Raw genomic sequence first — 22274 nt, forward strand, 5'->3', positions numbered from 1 at the left:
TTTAGATACGGTAATGTTATATTTTATATAACTGTGCTAGAATATGCACAGTGTAGTGTAAAATGTATGTTTACTTTTAAAAGATACTAGTTTTTGACAATGTTAAATGTAATACAGTATTTTTTAAAGAATATTTTGAAAATACAGATAATTCTAGAAAAGAAAATAAAAATCTCCTATAATCCCTCCTGTAGAGATAATGAATGCCAATCATTTGATGTTTTCCTTTTAGTCTTTGAAACATACTAATTCTCATAACAGTTCTATGAAGTAGGTGCTGTATTAATTCCACTTCATAGAAAATAATTTAAGGATCAAAGCAATTTTTAAGTGTCTCCCAGAAAATTAAAGTTTTTAAACTTAAATTCCGGTGTTATTTCCCTACAGTATAATTGCCTCTGTTTTATTTAGTTATTTTAGCTCACAGAAAGGAAAAAGAAATGAATTATACCATGGCTTATGTTATTTTTTTCTTATTTTTAGAGACATTTTAAATCCAAAGGATGTGATCAGTGCCCAGTTTGAAAACACCACCACTAGTAAAGATTTTTGCAGTCAGTCATGTTTGTCAACATATGAACTGAAAAAAAAACCTATTGTTACCATAAATACAAATAGTATTTCAACCAAATGCAGCATGTGTCAGAAGAATGCTGTTGTAAGTTACCATTTTCCTTTATTGGGGCAGGAGTCTAATACGTTTGTGCTTAAAGAACAGCTTTTGATGCTCTCTGCTCCTTGTTTTTGTGTGGCTGTTTTTTAATTTCTAGATTCGACATGAAGTTAATTACCAGAATGTGGTCCATAAACTTTGCAGTGATGCCTGCTTCTCTAAGTTTCGTTCTGCTAACAACCTCACCATGAACTGTTGTGAGAACTGTGGGGGTTACTGTTACAGTGGGTCGGGACAATGCCACATGCTTCAGATAGAGGGACAGTCTAAGAAGTTTTGTAGTTCATCGTGTATCACAGCATACAAGCAGGTACATGACCATATTTAATCTTGATGTCTTTGTTCAGTTCAGGTAATCTGTATTTTTAGTTGAAATTGTTTATGAAAATGTTGTTTTGCAATATTGGGTTTACTGGCCGGGTGCCATGGCTCACACCTGTAATCCCAGCACTTTGGGAGGCTGAGGCGGGCAGATCACCTGAGGTCGGGAATTCAAGACCAGCCTGACCAACATGGAGAAACCCCATCTCTACTAAAAATACAAAAATTAGCCAGGTGTGGTGGCACATCCCTTTAATCCTAGCTACTCAGGAGGCTGAGGCAGGAGAATCGCTCGAACTCGGGAGGTGGAGGTTGCAGTGAGCCAAGATCGTGCCGTTGCACTCCAGCCTGGGCAAAAAGAGTGAAACTGTCTCAAAAAAAAAAAAAAATATATATATATATACACACACACACACACACACACACACACGTATATATACGTACGTACGTACATACGTATGTATATACGTACGTACGTATATATGTATATGTATATATACATATATAGAGTGAGTTTACTATTTGCTTAACTGGTATTTATACATAAATAGTATTTGTTGAATAAATGTGCATTAAATATTCGCATAGAGTTCTATAAGTAGCAGTTTTGTTCATGCATTTGTTTATACATGTTTATGCATTTGAAATACATGTTTTTAGAGTGTGGCTTTTTTTTTTTTTTTTTTTTGAGATGGAGCCTCGCACTGTCTCCCAGGCTGGAGTGCGATCTTGGCTCACTGCAACCTCCGCCTCCCTGGTTCAAGCGATTCTCCTGCCTCAGCCTCCCAAGTAGCTAGGATTACAGGCGCCCACCACCAGGCCTGGCTAATTTTTTTGTATTTTTAGTAGAGATGGGATTTCACTATACTGGCCAGGCTAGTATCAAACTCCTGACCTCAAGTGATCCACCCGCCTTGGCCTCCCAATCCCTGTGCTGGGATTACAGGTGCGAGCCACCACGCCCGGCCAGTATGGTTTTTTTATTTCAAAAGTGATTTGTATTCTTTAACAATATTTTGAAAGTTAAAAAAAACACGAAGAAATACAGTGTATTTCTCACAGATAACAAATCCTGTCATTTTAGTGTATAGCCTTCTAATCTTTCCAGCATGTGAGATTTGCATATATACTTCTTATTTGACAAGGAAAGGTTCAAGCTGCATATGTATTGTTGAAATCTGATTCACAGAATTAAAATTGCAAACCAGATAATCAAAATTATATCATTAATTGTTACAGTAAGGGATTTTTCTTATCTTTATGAAATAGGAAGAAATAGATGTGGATTATATATTTGTGAATTGAGGTGTGCCTGGGATGAACTTGATGAACTCTATAACAAATGTCTTTTATGTAGTTTTGTGTGTATTAGATTTGTATTTTATTAGTGAATTTTGATCAAATGTTAGTTTTAAAATTGATAAACCTAAAGGAATAGTAAATGCTATATATATATATATATATATATAGTTTTAATTTTTAATTTTTGTGGGTCCATAGTAGGTGTATATATTTATGGGGTAAGTACTTTTAATATTTTTAATTTTATAATGTTTCTCTATGTAAGTGCATTTGCTAATCATTCTTTTCCTTAGAACAGTAAATTTTTATACAGTTTACCAAAATTGGTGAATTTAATAGTGTTGATTAGGAACTTTCTTGTTAATTGTTCTTAAAACTTTGTAGTAATTTTGGAATTTAAACATGTTTCAGTTTATTTCCTGTTAATGTGAAAACACACTATAATGGCTAAGTTTTACTATTCGTTCCTTATTTTTGTTCTCAAAGGAAAAAAAAATCCCCACATCTTCATTGTTTTATCTTTTTCCAAAAGACTGTTCTTTTCCTGATACTGTATCAGGTACTAAAAGTTACTTGGATTCAGTCCATTGCAAGATGAGTCATAGTCCACAAGAGAGGGAGAAATAGGATGAAACATCTTAATTTTAAATTTATTCTTTACTTTTAATTTAGCCAAAACCTATTAAATTTTTCATGTATTATATCTGCTGTGGTAGAGAAAGAACTGGAATTTAGAAGTAAGGCAGATCTAGATTTAATTCCAGACCTTATGTTCAAATACAGTTTTACCTTGGGGAAAGCAGTTAAGCTCCCTGAGTCCCAGTTTTTCTGCCTGTAAATAACTATGATACCACCTATGTCACTGGGATGTTTTTAGGATTGTAGAACGTAAGAATGAAAGAATGCCTAGTATGCAACTGGGGCATTGTAGATGGTCATTTCTGCTACTTTCCTTTCTTCCTTATATATAATTCATTCAACAAACATTAGATATAATTTCTGTTGTGAGGGGCTGCCTGTCTCCTGAGAAAGATAAGACATATACATGAGTAAATAGAGATGCTATGATGGAAGTATTATGGGTACAGTGGGCCACAGAGGTAGCATAGTGAGCTCCACTTGATAGGGAAAGATGAGACTATCAGCAAAAGCTTCACAGAGGTAACTCTTGACCTGGGTCTTACAAATGAGGTTTGCTTTTACAGTCCTCATTAGGGAAGAGCGGGAAATGGAGTTAGAGATTTAGAAGACATTCCAGAATTCAGGCATATATTCACTTTACTGTGTATTTATTTTAATATCAAGTTTCACAAATTGATTCTTTAAGAAGGAAGATTGCTCTTAAAATCTCCTAATTGGTGCTGGACATACTTTATAAATTATCCTGAATGTGTGACATGTTAATAATACTTAGCATTATTTGCTGTTGAATCCCTAATTGGGCGAAGAGCTAAGATAACGGACTCTAGTTGTTTGTATTTGGACACCTGTGATATCCCAGGTTTGCTCTCACTTTACGCTTATAGAGTATTTTTTTTATTATTAGTGGTAGAATATTTGCCAATAAGTTACCTAATAAGTTTACTAATTTCCTTGAATTCATATGTGTAAGCACCATTGGAGGGGGTTATTTCAATTTATAGGATGATATAGTGCCGTTATTTAATGTTTTTAAAACTGGTTATGACCTATTAATAGACCCTGAAATTAATTACTAGGTTATAACCAGCATTATTATTTTTTTCTTTTTCTTTTTTTGAGATGGAATCTTCTCATTCTGTCGCCCAGGCTGGAGTGCAGTGGCGCAATCTCAGCTCACTGCAAGCTCCGCCTCCTGTGTTCACGCTATTCTCCTGCCTCAGCCTCCCAAATAGCTGGGACTACAGGCGCCCGCCACTATGCCCAGCTAATTTTTTTGTATTTTTGTGGAGGTGGGGTTTCACCGTGTTGGCCTTGCTGGTCTTGAACTCCTGACCTCAGGTGATCCACCCACCTCGGCCTCCCAATGTGCTGGGATTACAGGGGTGAGCCACTGCCCTGGCCGCATTACTTTTTTAATGAAATAAAATAGATTGGAAAATATCAAAGTGCATTACATGTTGTCATGATATTTATTCCTCTATAAAACGTTTTAGTTTTATTACATACATACATAATACACAAATGCAAAATCTCAGAAGTACATGTGTACCATAAAATTTCCTACTGAGGATTACAATCATAAAAGTTTGAAAATCACTGATTTCAAATATTTCAAAAGTGTTGAGTATAAACATTTCAAAGAATTATGCTTTTACTAAGAATTTGTTAAAAATGAATGTTGTTTTATTCTCTTAATAGAAATCAGCCAAAATTACACCATGTGCGCTTTGCAAATCATTGAGATCCTCAGCAGAAATGATTGAAAATACCAATAGCTTGGGGAAGACAGAACTTTTCTGTTCTGTTAATTGCTTATCTGCTTACAGAGTTAAAATGGTTACTTCTGCAGGTAATACTGGTTTCATAAACTATGAAATGTAATAGTTGAAAAATTATGATTATTGCTTTGTTTTTAAGGTATATTTTTTTGGTTGATTTTTAAGGCACATTTAACGTATTTCAGATATTTGTTGTAAAATATCACCTGTTACCTTGATTGCTTATTTATTTACTTGCATGCCTATTTATGCATTTCCCCCTTACCAAAAGAATTTCATATGGCTTCTTTAATATATTTTCTTTATCCCCACCTAATTTCTTTGAAGTTTCATTCATTTGGTAGTTTCAGGGTAGACTCTGACTAATTTAAATTGGAAAGAAAAATTTTCAGTATTATGTTAGTTTTTGCTTATATGTGACATGATTTAGTTTCAGTTCCTACAACTTACCCTGGCCCTTGAATTTTCTTATATTGTGTAATATTATTTAATTTCTCATACTTTTGTGTACATTTGTACATATTACTCATTGGTTTTTATTTTGATTTGCTAAGGTGTACAAGTTCAGTGTAACAGTTGTAAAACCTCAGCAATTCCTCAGTATCACCTAGCCATGTCAGATGGAAGTATACGCAACTTCTGCAGCTACAGCTGTGTGGTAGCTTTCCAGGTATGGCTTCAGGAACCTTCCTCTTCTTCAGTCAGTGAGTCACCTACTGTATGAGTCTGTTCTTGCACTGCTCTAAAGAAATACCCTAGACTGGGTAATTTATAAAGAAAGAGGTTTAATTGGCTCACAGTTCCACAGGCTATACAGGTAGCATGGCTGGAGAGGCCTCAGGAAACTTTCAATTATGGCGGAAGGCGAAGGGGAAGCCGGCACGTCTTACATGATGGGATCAAGAAGAAGAGAGAGAAAGGGGAGCTGCTACACTTTTAAACAACCAGATAGTGAGAACTCACTATCACCAGAACAGCAGGGGAGAAATCCACCCCCATGATCCAGTCACTTCCTGCCAGGCTCCTCCCCCAACATTGGGGATTACGACTGGACATGAGATTTGGGCAGGGACACAAATTCAAACCTATCACCTACTATAGTAATGCACGTTTATTAGGTGTTTGCTAGGGCCTGGGTTGTGTAAGTTTCTATATCATTCCTATTAAACTTGGATTTGTAGTTCATTCTGTATTTGGAATTTCATTTAACTGCCTTCTATAAAATTGAATGGTATTTTTATCACCCATATTATCTATTGGGAGGATATTATTTTTGAGGAAGATTATTAGTTATTTTATTTTTTCATCATAAATGAGACTCCCCCCATTCCTTTATAAGCTGCTCAGAGGCAGGAACATTGCCTGTTAACAGATGTACCTTACATGCCTAGAACTGTGTTTGGCATATGTAGGCACATGATACTTGTTTGTTTTAACAAAGATTAAATTGATACTTTTCGTTGTTTTGTTTTTCCAGAATTTATTCAACAAACCAACTGGAATGAATTCTTCAGTAGTGCCCTTGTCTCAGGGCCAAGTAATTGTAAGCATCCCCACAGGTTCCACAGTGTCAGCTGGAGGAGGTAGCACATCTGCTGTTTCTCCCACCTCCATCAGTAGCTCTGCTGCAGCTGGTCTCCAGCGTCTTGCTGCCCAGTCCCAGCATGTTGGGTTTGCACGAAGTGTTGTGAAACTCAAATGTCAACACTGTAACCGTCTTTTTGCCACAAAACCAGAACTTCTTGACTATAAGGTAAAGTATAGCATGTTCATGATAAGGTTTTGAGTATATATGGGTCTATTTGTAAAATTATTTTTAACTTTGCATCTCTCAAAATCAGAGCATTTGTTTTGAAAGTAAGGGAGATAAGGAGTTCCGTAAGACCAACCAAATGTTTAATTAGTACTTAATGATTATTTCTTTGCAGGGCAAAATGTTTCAGTTCTGTGGCAAGAATTGTTCTGATGAATATAAGAAAATAAATAATGTAATGGCAATGTGTGAATATTGTAAAATTGAGAAAATTGTAAAGGAGACTGTTCGGTTCTCAGGTGCTGACAAGTCATTCTGTAGTGAAGGTAAAGACAGAAGATTATCTTACCTACTGAGCATGTCAGTTGTTTTAAAGCAGTTGATGATTTAAGCTTTCACTATCTAAGTTAATCTGTTTTATTGTTTATGTATAACGTAAATGCCTTTTCGATTCATTTACACTTCATTCTTTTTTGATCTAGTTTTCTTATATTATGTAGATGTTAAATGAAGTGAAAGATTTGCAAAGTATAATGCAGAAGATGATGTGAAAAACATTTAACATCCTTAGGTTCCCCATTATTAGGTTGATGGGGACCTCAAAGATCTTCTAGTTCGTGTACTTATTTCTAAATGGAATGCCTTAAATTATGGTAACATTCTAAGTTTATACTTTTATTGTCTTAAACAGCCATTATATTTCTGAATATAAATGGCTTGAATATGCAAATTAATATGTGGAAGATTGTTTTCCTTATTTAGATAACTATTCTATATGTTTATAATATTTTATTTTACTCTAAAGCTGTATTAATTAGCCTTCTAGAGCAAGGGCTTTCAAACCTTTTGATAACACAAAAGAAGAAATACATTTACATTGTGACCCAGTGTATTTTCACATACCTAAATAAAAGGTTTTTTTGTTTTTGTTTTTGTTTTTTGAGACAGAGTCTTGCTCTGTCACCTAGGCTGGAATGCCATGGAGCGATCTTGGCTCACTGCAACCTCTGCCTCCTGGGTTCAAGCGATTCTCCTGCCTCAGCCTCCGGAGTAGCTGGGATTACAGGCACCCGCCACTACACCTGGCTAATTTTTGTATTTTTAGTAGAGATAGGGCTTCACCATGTTGGCCAGGCTGGTCTCGAACTCCTGACCTCAGGTGATCTACCCACTTTGGCCTCCCAGAGTGCTGGGATTACAGGTGTGAGCTACTACGCCCAGCCCCAAAAGTTTCATGAAATAAAACCAATGCAGTTTAATATTTTCTCTTCTGTCCTATCCTGTCTTATATCATTTAAAACAAAAACAAAAACCAAACCAAAACAAAACAAAAACTAGTATAGATACTCTAAAAAATCAAGATACTCTGAACTGGTCAGGACCCAAGTGTGAAAACTTTGTCCTAGGCCACTTATTTTTCTTTTTTTTGTTTTTGTTTTTATTTGAGATGGGGTCTTGCGATGTTTCCCAGGCTAGTCTCAAACTCCTGGGCTCAAGCAATCCTCCCGCCAGCCTCCCAAAGTGTTGGGATTACAGGTGTGAGCCACTGCACTCGGCCTGTCCTAGGCCATTTAAAGATGCAAAAAACTAATATTTCTACCTAATGTTAATTTTATCTTTCCTGATTTTTAGGTTGCAAATTGCTTTATAAACATGACTTGGCAAAACGCTGGGGAAATCACTGTAAAATGTGCAGTTATTGTTTACAGACATCTCCCAAATTGGTACAGAATAATTTAGGAGGGAAAGTGGAAGAGTTCTGTTGTGAAGAATGCATGTCCAAATATACAGTTTTGTTCTATCAGGTAAATAGAATTCACATTCCTGGGTTTTTCAAGCTAGGGCATAAATTATTCCCTTTTAAAATTTCATGTCATATAAAGGACAATTTAATTATTTAAAACTTTTAAGTATTAAATGTTATATGCCTTCTAGCAATTAATACAAGATTTAGAAAGACTTTAATGTTATTGAAGTTTTATTTCTTTTGTTTTTAATTTCCTGGAGACATATCAGTCTTAAAACATTAAAATATTTAAACATAATTTTATTCATTTATTATTTAAATAAAGTGAATTTGTCTTCTGAAGTCTGAGGAAGAGAGACCTTATTTTTATTTCACTTTGTTTTTTAATTGCTATAGAGTGAAGTCTGTATGTTACATTTAAAAAAAAAAAATTAGTATAAAATTGGCTGGGCGTGGTAGCTCACGCCTGTAATCCCAGCACTTTGGGAGGCCGAGGCGGGTGGATCATGAGGTCAGGAGATCGAGACCATCCTGGCTAACACGGTGAAACCCTGTCTCTACTAAAAATACAAAAAAATTAGCCGGGCGTGGTGGCAGGCGCCTGTAGTCCCAGCTACTCGGGAGGCTGAGTCAGGAGAATTGCATGAACCCAGGAGGTGGAGCTTGCAGTGAGCCGAGATCACGCCACTGCACTCCAGCCTGGGCAATAGAGCAAGACTCTGTCTCAAAAAAAAAAATATATATATATATGTATATAAAATCATTGATAAAGACAGTCAAACTTTAATTTTGTGATCTAAATTCTAATTTCCTCACTTGTTATGTGTGTCCTATTTTTATTCTGTGAGACCGCAGATAATTTGTTTCTTACTCCTTGACTACCTTCTTTTTTTTAGATGGCCAAATGTGATGCTTGTAAGCGACAGGGTAAACTCAGTGAGTCCTTGAAATGGCGAGGGGAAATGAAACATTTCTGTAACCTGCTTTGTATCTTGATGTTCTGTAATCAGCAAAGTGTATGTGACCCGCCTTCACAAAATAATGCAGGTAAAATTAACCTTAAGTACTGAATGGAGTCTTTGGTCAATACTAGGAACTACTGTTCTTTTACAGGAACTGTGTAAACAGTTGTCATTAATTTCATGAAACCTCAGTTTCCTTGTATTCTGTATCATTAACATTTAGTTTTTTTTGTTGAACACCTTATTTCACTCGCGTCCGTGTGAAGAGACCACCAAACAGGCTTTGTGTGAGCAACAAGGCTGTTTATTTCACCTGGGTGCAGGCGGGCTGAGTCAGAAAAGAGTCAGCGAAGGGAGATGGGGTGGGGCCGTTTTATAAGATTTGGGAAAAGGGGGGTTGTTCTCTGGCGGGCAGGAGTGGGGGTCACAAAGTGCTCAGTGGGGGAGCTTTTTGAGCCAGGATGAGCCAGGAAAAGGAATTTCACAAGGTAATGTCATCAGTTAAGGCAGGAACAGACCATTTTCACTTCTTTTGTCGTGGAATATCATCAGTTAAGGCAGGAACCGGCCATCTGGATGTGTATGTGCAGGTCAGAGGGGATATGATGGCTTAGCTTGGGCTCAGAGGCCTGACACCTTAGATTAAAGCTGAGTAAAAATGAGTTTTTGATTAAATAGATTTCTTTGAGAATATTGAATCAAATAAACTCTGTAAGAACTTAAGTTTATGGGAAATGATAACAGTTAATGGTTTGTAATGGAGTATAATTGGCTTCCTTAAAAAAATCCTTTGAGACTACTTATAACAAAAGCCATAAAGTCAAAATCACGTGGCCTTTTAAGTATACCATATGTAGGCCAGGTGTGATGGTTCATGCCTATAATCCCACCGCCTTTGGAATGCTGAGGTGGGAGGACGGCTTGAGGCCAGGAGTTCAGGGGTGCAGTGAGCGGTGACCGTAGCACAGCAATCCCAGCTGGATGATATAGTGAAACCCTGCCTCTAAAAAATTAAAATAAAATAAAACTATATGTTGTGGATGTGACTAGCTGGGGCCAGTGTCACGGGCCGTAAAGGAATTTACCAAGACAGTCATAGTTAAAGGCAGATTTGTTAGAGAAGGTGTGAAAATATGTTGCAAGGTTGCAGTGAGCAGCACAGCAGAGAAGGGGAAGTCTGCAAAGAGGCAGCGGCTTGAGGGAAGTTTTACAAGGTCCAGCTGGAGGGGGCTGCTTCTCAGAATGAAGCCATGCTCCTGGGGCTACCTGTAGGAGGTCATCTCTCAAGTAATTACTCATTGTTCTCCCCCACCTGGTGCCCCTTCCTCTTTATTGCTTACTTACCTTATCAGGACTTACTTATCAAGACTACACACTATGTGCATAGTTAGGCCGTTTTATCTCAGAAAATTTATTATTTAAAAACAAACAACACTAGTATCATCCTGAAAGCTACAAGAATTTAAGTATAGTCTCCTTACAAATAAAAGCAAAATCTATAAGAGCCTACTCCAAAACTTAAAAAATTTATTTCTATATAAAGGCAAGATTTAAGAAAAACATTAGGCTGAATTGCCCATTAAATCTAACCTGTGATCTTCATTGGTATTGTGCGTTTGAGGATTTGCATTGTTGGTTTTTAAGTTAGACTATTTGTTGCATTTTTATGTAAAGATAAAGTAAATAGAAAACTTTCAAGTTTTACTAATTAAAAAGTAGAAAACCAGGATATGGTGGCTCACGCCTGTAATCCCAGCACTTTGGGAGGCTGAGGCAGGCGGATCACAAGGTCAGGAGTTTGAGACCATCCTGGCCAACATGGTGAAACCCTGTCTCTACTAAAATACAAAAAATTAGCTGGGTGTGGTGGTGCGCACCTGTAGTCCCAGCTACTTGGGAGGCTGAGGCAGAGGAATCGCTTGAACCCCGGAGGCAGAGGTCACTGTGAGCTGAGATCATGCCACTGCACTCCAGCCTAGGTAGCAGAGTGAGACTCTGTCTAAAAACAAAAAAAAAAAACAAAAAAACAAAACTCAGTTAATCCTAAAGTGACTTTTTGCTCCAACAGAAATTACTCAAACCTGAAAACATTGTTTAACTTTCTTGAGAAATGGTTTCTGTGTAAGTACATGTAAATCACGTGAGGTTTCCTTATTTTTGTTTATTTTAATCAGCAAATATTTCCATGGTTCAAGCTGCTTCAGCAGGACCCCCATCTCTGAGAAAAGATTCGACTCCAGTTATAGCCAATGTAGTATCGTTGGCAAGTGCCCCTGCTGCTCAGCCCACAGTGAATTCTAACAGTGTCTTACAAGGTATGGCTTGACTGGACAGCATTTATCTAGCCCATTTAGGTTGAATGCAGTGGTCCTCTAACTTCCTTTCATCAGGGATTATTTTCATACGTTTGACACATTCATATTAGGAATAGTGGCTCGCTGCACAAGTTTCATATCTCATACTTTAGAATTGCTAGTTTCTTCCGTTGGATTAAAAAAACACATGTTCTTAGCATGAGGGTTTGTGTTTATGTACTGATAATCAGCTTTTAATGCTAATGTTAAAATAATTGTAAAGATCCTAAATTTATGTTTTAATTTATATCAAGGTGCAGTTCCAACAGTAACAGCGAAAATCATCGGTGATGTAAGTTTTATTACTTTTATTGGTATTGCCACTGTATTTATTTTTCATTTTTGTACAGTATAAATATGTGTGAGCTAATTTGCCCTCCTTTATTTATTATATGAAATAGATTTCATTAGCTCATTTATTCTTTGTTCAGGAATAGGATTTTCTGGCTAAATAGGTCTTTTATGTACTTTAATATCTTTGAATGATGGCTATGTAGTTACTGAAAGTTTTCCTTTAATTACACAAAATTGAAGTAAATTGTACAGGATTTAGGCATGAAAGACTTTTGGATGTTTTGTGATGTACTCAGATTATAAATAAAATATTTATAAAATGTAGCTTATCCTCCCTCCGACCCATTACAGATTATACTGTAAAAAAAAAAAAATTCTTTTTTTAACCCATTAATATTTTCTGCTTTGCCTCTTAAAAGAAGAAAATAAATAATGAGAAAAACTTATGACTGGAACAGTGGCATTTCTAAGGTGTTTCTCCAGGTTTCTGGGATAACCTCATGTTGTCTTTATTCAAGTTACTTAAATGATCATAAGTGATTCTGTTATTCCTAGTTATCTTGAATCTTTCAAGTCCTCTGTGTCTTAATCAGGAAGTAAGAATTCTCATTTTAAACTTAGCCAGCATTGTTACTGATCAACAGTGTGTTACAATAGAAATAGCATTTTTCTTGGTAAATAGAAATTGTGATTAGAGACATGCAGAGTAATATATAGTTATTAAAACATTCCTTGATTACTATTAATATTTTAGGAGTATTGTATTTCTTATACATTTGGTTGAATATTTACTTGCTATGTCCTCCATGTAATTCCAATATGACATTTCTTTTAATATTATAATATTTCTTATAATTACAATGAGATTTTTAAAAATGTTTTTGGTTTCTAATTTGTTTTTTTACTAGGCAAGTACTCAAACAGATGCCCTGAAACTGCCACCTTCCCAACCTCCAAGGCTTTTGAAGAACAAAGCTTTATTATGCAAACCCATCACACAGACTAAAGCCACCTCTTGCAAACCACATACCCAAAACAAAGAATGCCAGACAGGTATGTTCCTTGGTCTTTCTTTCTTTCTTTATTAATTTTTTAAGAGAAAGAAATGTAGGATCTACTTGCATCGAGTACCTGCTATTTCCTAGGTGAAGTGTTTCGTTGGTTGTATACATTGCCGAATTTAGTTCTCACAGCATCCCTGTGAGTTAGGTATTTTCCATATCTGAGACTTAACAAGTTGGGTCAAAGAGAAGGAAGTTAATCAGTGATACCATACTGTGAGCAGGTCATTTAATTCTCTTATTAATGACAATGTAATATTATAGAATAAGCATAAGGTTTGGAATTACATAGACAGGCTTCTAGGAGGTGCTATTGTTTTCCAGTGTGACCTTAGGTTTGAACTACTCCACAGTCTCTTGGCTACTCCACTGTTTCAAATGAAGTCAGTTCCTTTGAGGAGAGCTTCAGAGCTTTCTTTTTTTTTTTTTTTTTTTTTTTTATGAACTGCCCCTCCCCCTAGGCAGAATCTCTGAGCCACCTCTGTGGATGCTGGGCAGGGTGGTAGTCTCTGGCCTTCTTGGCTTGCCTCTCCTGGCATGGAACTTCTGCCCTACAAGTGAGCTGGGGTGAGGGTGATCAGGATCCCAGTGTTCTTGGCCTGCTTTTCCTAGGGTAGAGCCTCCATCCGGTGGATGGAAACTGGGTGAAGGGAAGCCCCTGACCTCTTGCCCATACTCACCAGGAATTTAGCCTCTTCAGCTTTCAGTTGGAGGGGATGAGAAATGCTTGTGGCCTACCTTTCTTGATCAGATACGGTAACACTTGATTGGGAGCTGAGTGGAGGGAAGCCCATTTTTATTGGCCACAGCTACCCATAGTGGAGTTTCTGTCAAGCTGAGCTGAATTGAGCTGGGGGGATAAAGCCTGTGATGGCTGAAATGTCACAGACTTTCACTGTTCTTACCAAATTTGAACAGATTGTCTTGAATAAATCTTTCTTCATTTGGTATATGCCTTTAGGACAATTTCCCAAGAATTTAAATGGTTGTTTTTAAATAGTTTTCACTTTCTTTGCTTGTTTCACTAAGGAATAGATCTTTGTAGCTCCTCATGCTGCCATCCAAAAGTCCTAGACTTTTGGCCAGTTGCAGTGGCTCACACCTGTAATCCCCGCAGTTTGGGAGGCTGAGGCGGGAGGATCACTTGAGCCCAAGAGTTCAAGACCAGCACAGGCAACATAGTGAGACCATCTCCACTAAAAAATTTTTAAAAGTCCCAGAATTTTTAAACTAGAAAGAAATTCTTGATTTCTAGAGCTGCAGGGCTATCCTGTCAGCCATTGCTTCTCAAAGATTAATATGCACATGAATTATCCAGGAATTTTACTAAGTGGATTCTTATTCAGTAAGGCCTGAGATTTTGCGTTTCTTATAAGCTCCCAGGTAAAGTCAGTGCTTCTGGTCCAGGGACCACACCAAAATAGCAAGGCTGTAAATGATTTAGTTCTTTTTTTTTTTTTAATCAATAGCAGTTTATTTAGTATTATGTAGTTTGGTTATCAGATGTTTCTAAATCAAGTAACAATTTTTTAATGTCCGCTGTATTATGTAAAGTTTATTGGCCAAGTGTGGCGCCTCATGCCTGTACTCCCAGCACTTCGGACAGCTGAGGCGGGAGGATCACTTGAGCCCAGGAGTTCAAGACTAGCCTGGGCAACATGGTGGGACCCCCATCTGTTAAAAAAAAAAAACAACAAAAAATTTATGCCATATTATTTCCCTACTTCTAACTGTAGTCAAATTGTTAGCTCTTCTCTTTCTGCCCCTAGCATTACCTTTCTCCTAGATTAATGATTTCACACTTATCTAGCATATTCTCTGACACATAGAAAGGACTCTATGTGCTCCTCGACTTACAATGTTGTACCCATCATATGTTAAAAAAATCATGAATCAGAAATGCATTTAATATGCCCAACCTCCGGAACATCATCATAACTGGGCCTAGGCTATTTTAAACATGCCCAGAACACTTACGTTAGCCTACAGTTGGGCAAAGTCATCTAACACAAAGCTTATTTTATAATAAAGTTTTGAATACCATGTAATTTATTCAGTGCTATAGAGAAGTATGGTATATACTTGTTTTTGCACCATCATAAAGTTGAAAAATCCTGTATTGAACCATCGTTAAGTTGGGGACCGTCTGGTTAAATAATGGAATAAATCATCCATCTTGCTACTTTCTCCAAGTTTTTTCCCAAGTTCTGTTTCATCCTTTTAATACTTAGAACATCTGCTATATGTATTTACTCTTTTTTGTAGGTATCATAACCTAGAGTAGTCTCCCATCATCTTAGCTCTACATATTATAATTGCCTCCTATTTTAACAGTTGATATATTTTTTATTCAGTGCTGAAATTGTTGCCAAATTAATCTTTTTTGATGTCATTTTCATCACTACTTTGTGTTAAAAAATTCTTCAATAGCTACAAATGATTTTGAAATGTGCATTATAGCATGACGGAAATGGCCCCTCCCTATTCAGCCTCCTCTTTAGCAAGTGGTTTTCCATGCCTGTCTTCTAGGTTCCCTGTTTCAATCCTTTCGATTTATCCATCTAAATTATATCTTGCATTCATTTTCTCCTCACATCAGTGATATTTGTTACCCACTTTTTGTCAGTGCTATACTCAAGATTTTTTTTTTTTTTGGCTACTTTAGTTATTTCTCCTTTGTAAGAACTCCTATAATGTTGTAGGTTACTCTTATTTTGAACTATAAACCTCCATAAGCTTTTTTATTTTGAAATCTTATTAAAGTATTTCTAACCCTCTTTGCTTTTTGTGATTTTGTTGTTGTTATTGTTAGAAGACACTCCAAGTCAGCCCCAGATTATTGTGGTGCCAGTTCCCGTACCAGTGTTTGTTCCCATACCTCTTCATCTTTATACTCAGTATGCTCCAGTCCCATTTGGAATTCCAGTTCCAGTGAGTAATCATTTAGAGATTAAAGCTAATATAGCATGCATTTTCCTCAATTAAAATTGTATAGTTCTGTGAAGAAAGTTTTCATTTGTTGGTAAAATATACCTGCTTCTGATTGGCTGTTATCATATTACCATTATTACTTCACATGGATTATATAAATGACTGCTTTTATTTGTACCCTTCCTTCTCAGAAAAGGTTATGATGTAGCTTTTTTAAAAAGTTACATGCACAATAAGACCACTCAAATAGGCCGGGCGCGGTGGCTCACGCCTGTAATCCCAGCACTTTGGTAGGCTGAGGCGGGTGGATCACAAGGTCAGGAGATCGAGACCGTGGTGAAACCCCGTCTCTACTAAAAATACAAAAAATTAGCCGGGCGCGGTGGCAGGCGCCTGTAGTCCCAGCCACTCCTGAGGCTGAGGCAGGAGAATGGCGTGAACCCAGGAGGCGGAGCTTGCAGTGAGCCAAGATCGCGCCACTGCACTCCAGCCTGGGCGACAGAGCGAGACTCCATCTCAAAAAAAAAAAAAAAAGACCACTCAAATAGAAAAAGATCAGAAATGGTGTATGGTGAAATCCTGGATTCTAGCAAGGGTGAAAAGAGTACTGTGATTTACATAATTCTCATTTTTGATTAAAGAAAAATGTATTTTTTAATTACAAATTTATTTTTCCCAGGTACTGAGTCCTTAAAGGAAACAGTTATGAGAAAATTGTGAGAAATACAAGCAAAAACAACAAAAACAAAATGCAAGTGTATTATAGAATTATTCTTTTAGAGGATTCAGAGACATAATTGGTTGAGTGTCCAAAGCACATACTGAAATTTTATTTAAATGGCTCTAGTCTTATAAAAACAAACTAGCAAGACTATTTTAATCATCAGCAATGAATATATCTTAAATTTGTTTACTATTTTAATACCTAAGTCATCTCACAAATCATACTTTTGGCTACAAACCTGTTGCCAAAGAAAGCCTTCAGTCTATCCTTGGTCTTTCAGATGCCTGTCCCTATGCTTATTCCATCTTCAATGGATACTGAAGATAAAGTCACAGAGAGTATTGAAGACATTAAGGAAAAGCTTCCCACACATCCATTTGAAGCTGATCTCCTTGAGATGGCAGAAATGATTGCAGAAGATGAAGAGAAGGAGAAGACTCTATCTCAGGGAGGTTGGTATAATCTTTAAAAGTAAAGAAAGAAAAAACACGTTTTACACATTTTTAGGTGACTCAAGTAATTTTAAGTATAAGACAGTCAGGGTGTTTCTAAAACCTTTATTGTCTGTGAATACCAAGCCTGTGGGGTTGATTACACTTTTTAGTGCTTCTGAAAGCTCTTACTGTTTTTATGAAGGAAAACCAAGTATTGATATTCAATAGTTTTTAGTTATGATTCCAGAAAAATAACTTAGAAATCAAGATTTCATGATCATTTTCCAATTTTATCTCTATAATCAAAGCCATGGTCCCCACATAAGAATTCCTGTTATATAATAACCAGCATGCTGGTAGAGGGTAAATAGAACCTTAGGATGGAAAACCATTTGGCTCAAAATAACTGATAGATAGATCTCATACTACTAGTGTGGAATCATGATAAAAGCAATAGTTAACGTTTTGTGTGCTTGCCATGCTCTAGGCATTGTGCTCAGTGCATTGTGTGCCGTGCCTCATTCAATCTTCACGACAACCTTATGGGGTGGGGAGGGGGTACTGTGTACCTCAAATTTCTGATCTGGAAAGTAGGATGTTAGACTTGCCTTGGTTATGCAGTCCAGAAGTGGCAGAACCAGAACTTGAATCCAGATACATCTGACTCCAAAGCACATGATACTAACCAGAATCCCCATTAACAGCGATAATCTGTTTAACTGCATTTATCCCTAATGTCTAATTTTGTTAATGAATTATTCTTTCTGCATATGAAATCTATTTACTTAGAACTTCATAATATGATTGATGTATATAGTGCAGTCATTTCGTTTGAGATATAATTTGTTGTATAAACATAAATTATTTATGTGCTTTTCTTTTTCTTTAGAGTCTCAAACTTCTGAACAAGAACTCTTTCTAGACACCAAGATATTTGAAAAAGGTTTGTACTTGAAAATATGTTTTGATTTTTAGAAATACTACCTTCTGTTAGTGATAGAAACCTATAAAATATTAGTACCCTTGGATTTCATATTTGTAATTTTAACTATTTGTAAGAGGTATCAGGTGTCTGTGAAGTGTACTAATTTGTAGTGAGAATAATAAAAGCCACTCAAATGTTTGTTTTAAAAATTAATTGAGATAATGCTTTCAAGTGCCTACCAAAAATATGAATCCAGTTCTTTGAGGCTGATGAACAAGTTACCTCATTCTTGAGTGTACCCAGGTAATTGTCCATCAACCGTATCTCATTTTTTGGTATTTAGGGGTTCAGGAAGTTTTCCGAGCATGTCAAGATGAGGCTATTTTATTTTGAGGGCTTGATTGTTATCTATATATTTCAGACCAAGGAAGTACATACAGTGGTGATCTTGAATCAGAGGCAGTATCTACTCCACATAGCTGGGAGGAAGAGCTGAATCATTATGCCTTAAAGTCAAATGCTGTGCAAGAGGCTGATTCAGAATTGAAGCAGTTCTCAAAAGGGGAAACTGAACAGGACCTGGAAGCAGATTTTCCATCAGGTTTGTGTACAGTAACCTGTCCACTGAAAGCTTTTTATTTTAGAAGATCGGTACAACTCTGAATTGGCACTATTAAGCAGTGCCAATTGTTATTGATAATAACAGTGTAATGTGTTAGAGGTCATATCTAGAGCACAAATAGACCCTGGCTTTGTAGGTGTTAATTTGTACCATATTGTTCTTATAGGTGGTTAATTTGGTTAAAATTTTTTTAACCTTTCTCGTAGTAGCTATGTAAGAGGTTTTCCTGATTATTAATGAAGTTTTCATTTATGCCCTATATCCTTGGTTTAAGTCTATAAGTGGAATTCTTATTTTATCACAAACTAATGAATATAGTGATGATTACCTGATATTTCTTTCCTAGTCTAAGTCTTTATTTAAATTTGTGAGTTATTTACCTCATGTTGTGCTTTCTGCTGATTATTATAGAATCCTTTGACCCACTTAATAAAGGACAGGGAATCCAGGCACGTTCCCGAACAAGACGACGACACAGAGATGGCTTCCCCCAACCCAGACGAAGAGTAAGCTGCAGCTTAACTTTTCTAGACTTTTCTTTCCTTCATTCTACAAGCATTATTTAGTTCCTGCTGCTTTCAAAACTCTGTAACAGCCAGAGTCAGGTAGTTCCACATGTTATTTTGCAACCTCGTAATTTTATACTTTTGTTTTTTGAATTCAAGAACCATATATTTTATTTACATTTCTTTCAGTGGGAACTTTTTCGTTTCTATAGTTAAGGATTTTCTTTTATATTGCTTTGTTTACTTTAAAAAACTTTTTATAATTGTTTTTTATGCTTTTATCTTTTTGAGCAGCCTCTAAATTTAGCTCTTTTTACATGTTATAATACTGAGTACTTTGGGAGGCCGAGGCAGGAGGATCACAAGGTCAGGAGATCGAGACCATCCTGGCTAACATGGTGAAACCCCGTCTCTACTAAAAATACAAAAAAATTAGCCAAGTGTGATGGTGGGTGCCTGTAGTCCCAGCTACTTGGGAGGCTGAGGCAGGAGAATGGCCTGAACCCGGGAGGCGGAGCTTACAGTGAGCCGAAATCGGGCCACTGCACTCCAGCCTGGTTAACAGAGCAAGACTGTCTCAAAAAAAATAGTAATAATAAATAAAAATAAAAAATATTGAGTAGTTCAGTTTTTTTTTTTTTTTTTTTTTTGAGATGGACTTTCACTCTGTCGCCCAGGCTGGAGTGCAGTGGCGTGATCTCGGCTCACTGCAAGCTCTACCTCCTGGGTTCACACCATTCTCCTGCCTCAACTAGCTGGGACTACAGGCACCCGCCACCATGCCTGGCTAATTTTTTTTTTTATTTTTTAGTAGAGACAGGGTTTCACCATGTTAGCCAGGATAGTCTCGATCTCCTGACCTCGTAATCCGCCCGCCTCGGCCTCTCAAAGTGCTGGGAATACAGGCGTGAGCCACTGCGCCCGGCCAGTTCACTATTTTTATAGTATAGTAAAATAGTGAAGTTCACATGGCTGTTTTTCACATTGACAGGGCTTTCCTATACAAAGTTGAAAGAATAATAGCTTTATTTTTAAAATTAGCTGTATTGTATAATTACATTAAAACATTTATAAGTTCTGAGTGTACATTTTGATGGCCTTCAACTAATGTATATCATACGTAATTACCACCACAATCATGAACAATTCCACTTAGCAGGAAGTTCCACTGTGACCTTTTGCAGTCAGCCCCTCTGGCTGCTGACAATCACTGATCTACTGTACAGATTGATGCAGAATGCCACTGCTTTGCCTTTTCTGAAATTTCACATGAATGGGATCCTATAATATGTAGTCTTCTGTGTTTAAGTTCTTTTACTTAGCATAATGTTTCTGAGATTCATCCATGTTATTTCATGTCCCAGTAGTTGATTCCTTTTTATTTCTGAGTAGTATTTCATTATATGGACAAACTACAATTTGTTCAGCTGTTTAACAGGTGATAAAAATTTGGGTTGTTTCCAGATTGGGGCTATTTTGAATAAAACTTACTCAAAATGTTATGAACATCTTAGTATCAATCTTTGTGTGAACATATGTTTTCATTTCTCTTGAGGAAAAAGATCTAGGAATGAGATTGCTAGGTTTTATGCTATGTGTATTTTTAACTTTATAAGAAAGCTGCCAGACTGTTTTCCAAAGGAGATGTACCATTTTGCAGTCCCACCAGCAGTGTATGAGAGAGTTCCATCTGCTCCATGACTTTGCTAACACTTGGTATTGTTGATTTTTAATTTTAGCCATTCTAGTCAATGTATAGTGGTACCTCATTATGGTTTTAATTTGTTTTTCCCTAATGATTAATGATGTTGAGCATCTTTTCATATATGTATTTGCCATTCATGTGTCTTCTTTAGTAAAGTGTTTATTCACAGTTTTTGCACATTTTTTTCATTTTTTTATTGGTTTGGTTGTCATCTTGCTGAGTTGTAAGTATTCTTTACTGTGGACATAATTTCTTTATCAAATCAACGTTTGGTCCTATTTTGTTACTTCCTTTTTTATTTTCTTAATGATGAATAGCAGATTTTGATTTTGAGGAAGTCCCTTTTATCAATTTGTTATTTTATGGATTGTGCTTTTTAATACCTCATCTAAAAATTTTTGCCTAACTCATAGTAACTAAGACATTCTCTTACATTTTCTTCTAGAAGTTTTATAGTTTTAACTTTTATGTTTGTGATCTATTTTGAGGTAATTTTTATATATGAGTTGAGGCAAGGGTCAAGGTTCATTTTTTGTGTATGGACATCCAGTTGTTCCAGCACTGCCCTTGAAAAAGACTATTCATTCCCCATTGAATTACATTGGCAACTCTGTTAAAAGTCAATCATATATGTATGTGTCAGTCTGTTTCTGAAACTCTCTATTCTGTTCTATTGACTTCTATGTCTATTTTTATACCAGTACCAACTGTCCTGATTACTGTGATTTTACAGTGAGCCTGGAAATTAAGAGTGTAAATCCTCCAGCTTTGTTCTTCTTAAAATTGCCATTTGCATGTCTATACACATTTTGGAATCAACTTGTCAATTTCTTTAAAAAAAAAAAAAAAGCCTGCTAGTATTTCAGTTGGGGCTGTCCTGAATCCAGAGAGAGAGAATTGACATTTTAGGAATGTTGAGTCTTCTAATCTGGAGACGTGGAATAGTCTCCGTTACAAGTCTCCTTATATTCTGTTAAGTTTATTTCGTAAGTATTTAAGATATTTTGATGCTGTTGTAAATAGTATTATTTTTAAATTTTATTTTTCACTGAGCACAATGACTCACACCTATAATCCTAGTACTTTGGGAGGCTAAGGCAGAAGAATTGCTTGAGCCCCAGGAGTTTGAGACCAACCTGGGCAATATAGTGAGACCCCATCTCTACTAAAAATTTTAAAAATTAGCTGGGCATGGTGACGCATGCTGGTGGTCCCAGCTACTTGGAGGGCTGAGCTGGGAGAATTGCTTGAGCCTAGGGGGTCGAGGCTGTAGTAAGCCCTGATCATGCCACTGCACTCTAGTCTGGGCGACAGAGCAAGACCCTGTCTCAAAAAAAAGACAATTTCATTTTTCGTGTTCCTTACTAGTATATAGAAATTTAGATAATTTTTTCTTCTATGATATTTATCTTAGAAATAAAAAAAAGAAATATAGGTAATTTTCATGTATTTACTTTGTGTCCTGTGACTTTGCTCAACTAAAATCCTTAGGATTTTCTACCTAGACAATCATATTATCTGTGAATAAAGACAGTTTTAC

The 22274-nt window shown here is 36.4% G+C and overlaps 1 protein-coding gene across 9 annotated transcripts in view; it reads left to right on the plus strand.

The window, feature by feature from the left end:
• Positions 1-22274, plus strand: part of ZMYM4 (zinc finger MYM-type containing 4) — a 151977-nt gene that overhangs the window by 110722 nt on the left and 18981 nt on the right. For all 9 annotated transcript variants that reach the window (XR_004032557.1, XM_003273400.3, XM_030823400.1 and 6 more), the window contains 16 exons: positions 484-658; positions 771-983; positions 4637-4787; positions 5271-5386; positions 6194-6469; positions 6645-6795; positions 8102-8274; positions 9113-9263; positions 11353-11493; positions 11787-11824; positions 12735-12879; positions 15700-15818; positions 16823-16994; positions 17866-17919; positions 18323-18502; positions 18935-19029. Coding sequence is in view for 8 of the 9 variants with exons in the window: in XM_003273400.3 (XP_003273448.1) it covers positions 484-658; positions 771-983; positions 4637-4787; positions 5271-5386; positions 6194-6469; positions 6645-6795; positions 8102-8274; positions 9113-9263; positions 11353-11493; positions 11787-11824; positions 12735-12879; positions 15700-15818; positions 16823-16994; positions 17866-17919; positions 18323-18502; positions 18935-19029 (2350 nt within the window). In the remaining variant the exon portion in view is untranslated. The remainder of the gene's footprint in view (positions 1-483; positions 659-770; positions 984-4636; positions 4788-5270; positions 5387-6193; positions 6470-6644; positions 6796-8101; positions 8275-9112; positions 9264-11352; positions 11494-11786; positions 11825-12734; positions 12880-15699; positions 15819-16822; positions 16995-17865; positions 17920-18322; positions 18503-18934; positions 19030-22274) is intronic.

This window comes from Nomascus leucogenys, chromosome 12 (assembly GCF_006542625.1).
Source record: "Nomascus leucogenys isolate Asia chromosome 12, Asia_NLE_v1, whole genome shotgun sequence".
NCBI classification, from domain to species: Eukaryota; Metazoa; Chordata; class Mammalia; order Primates; family Hylobatidae; genus Nomascus; species Nomascus leucogenys.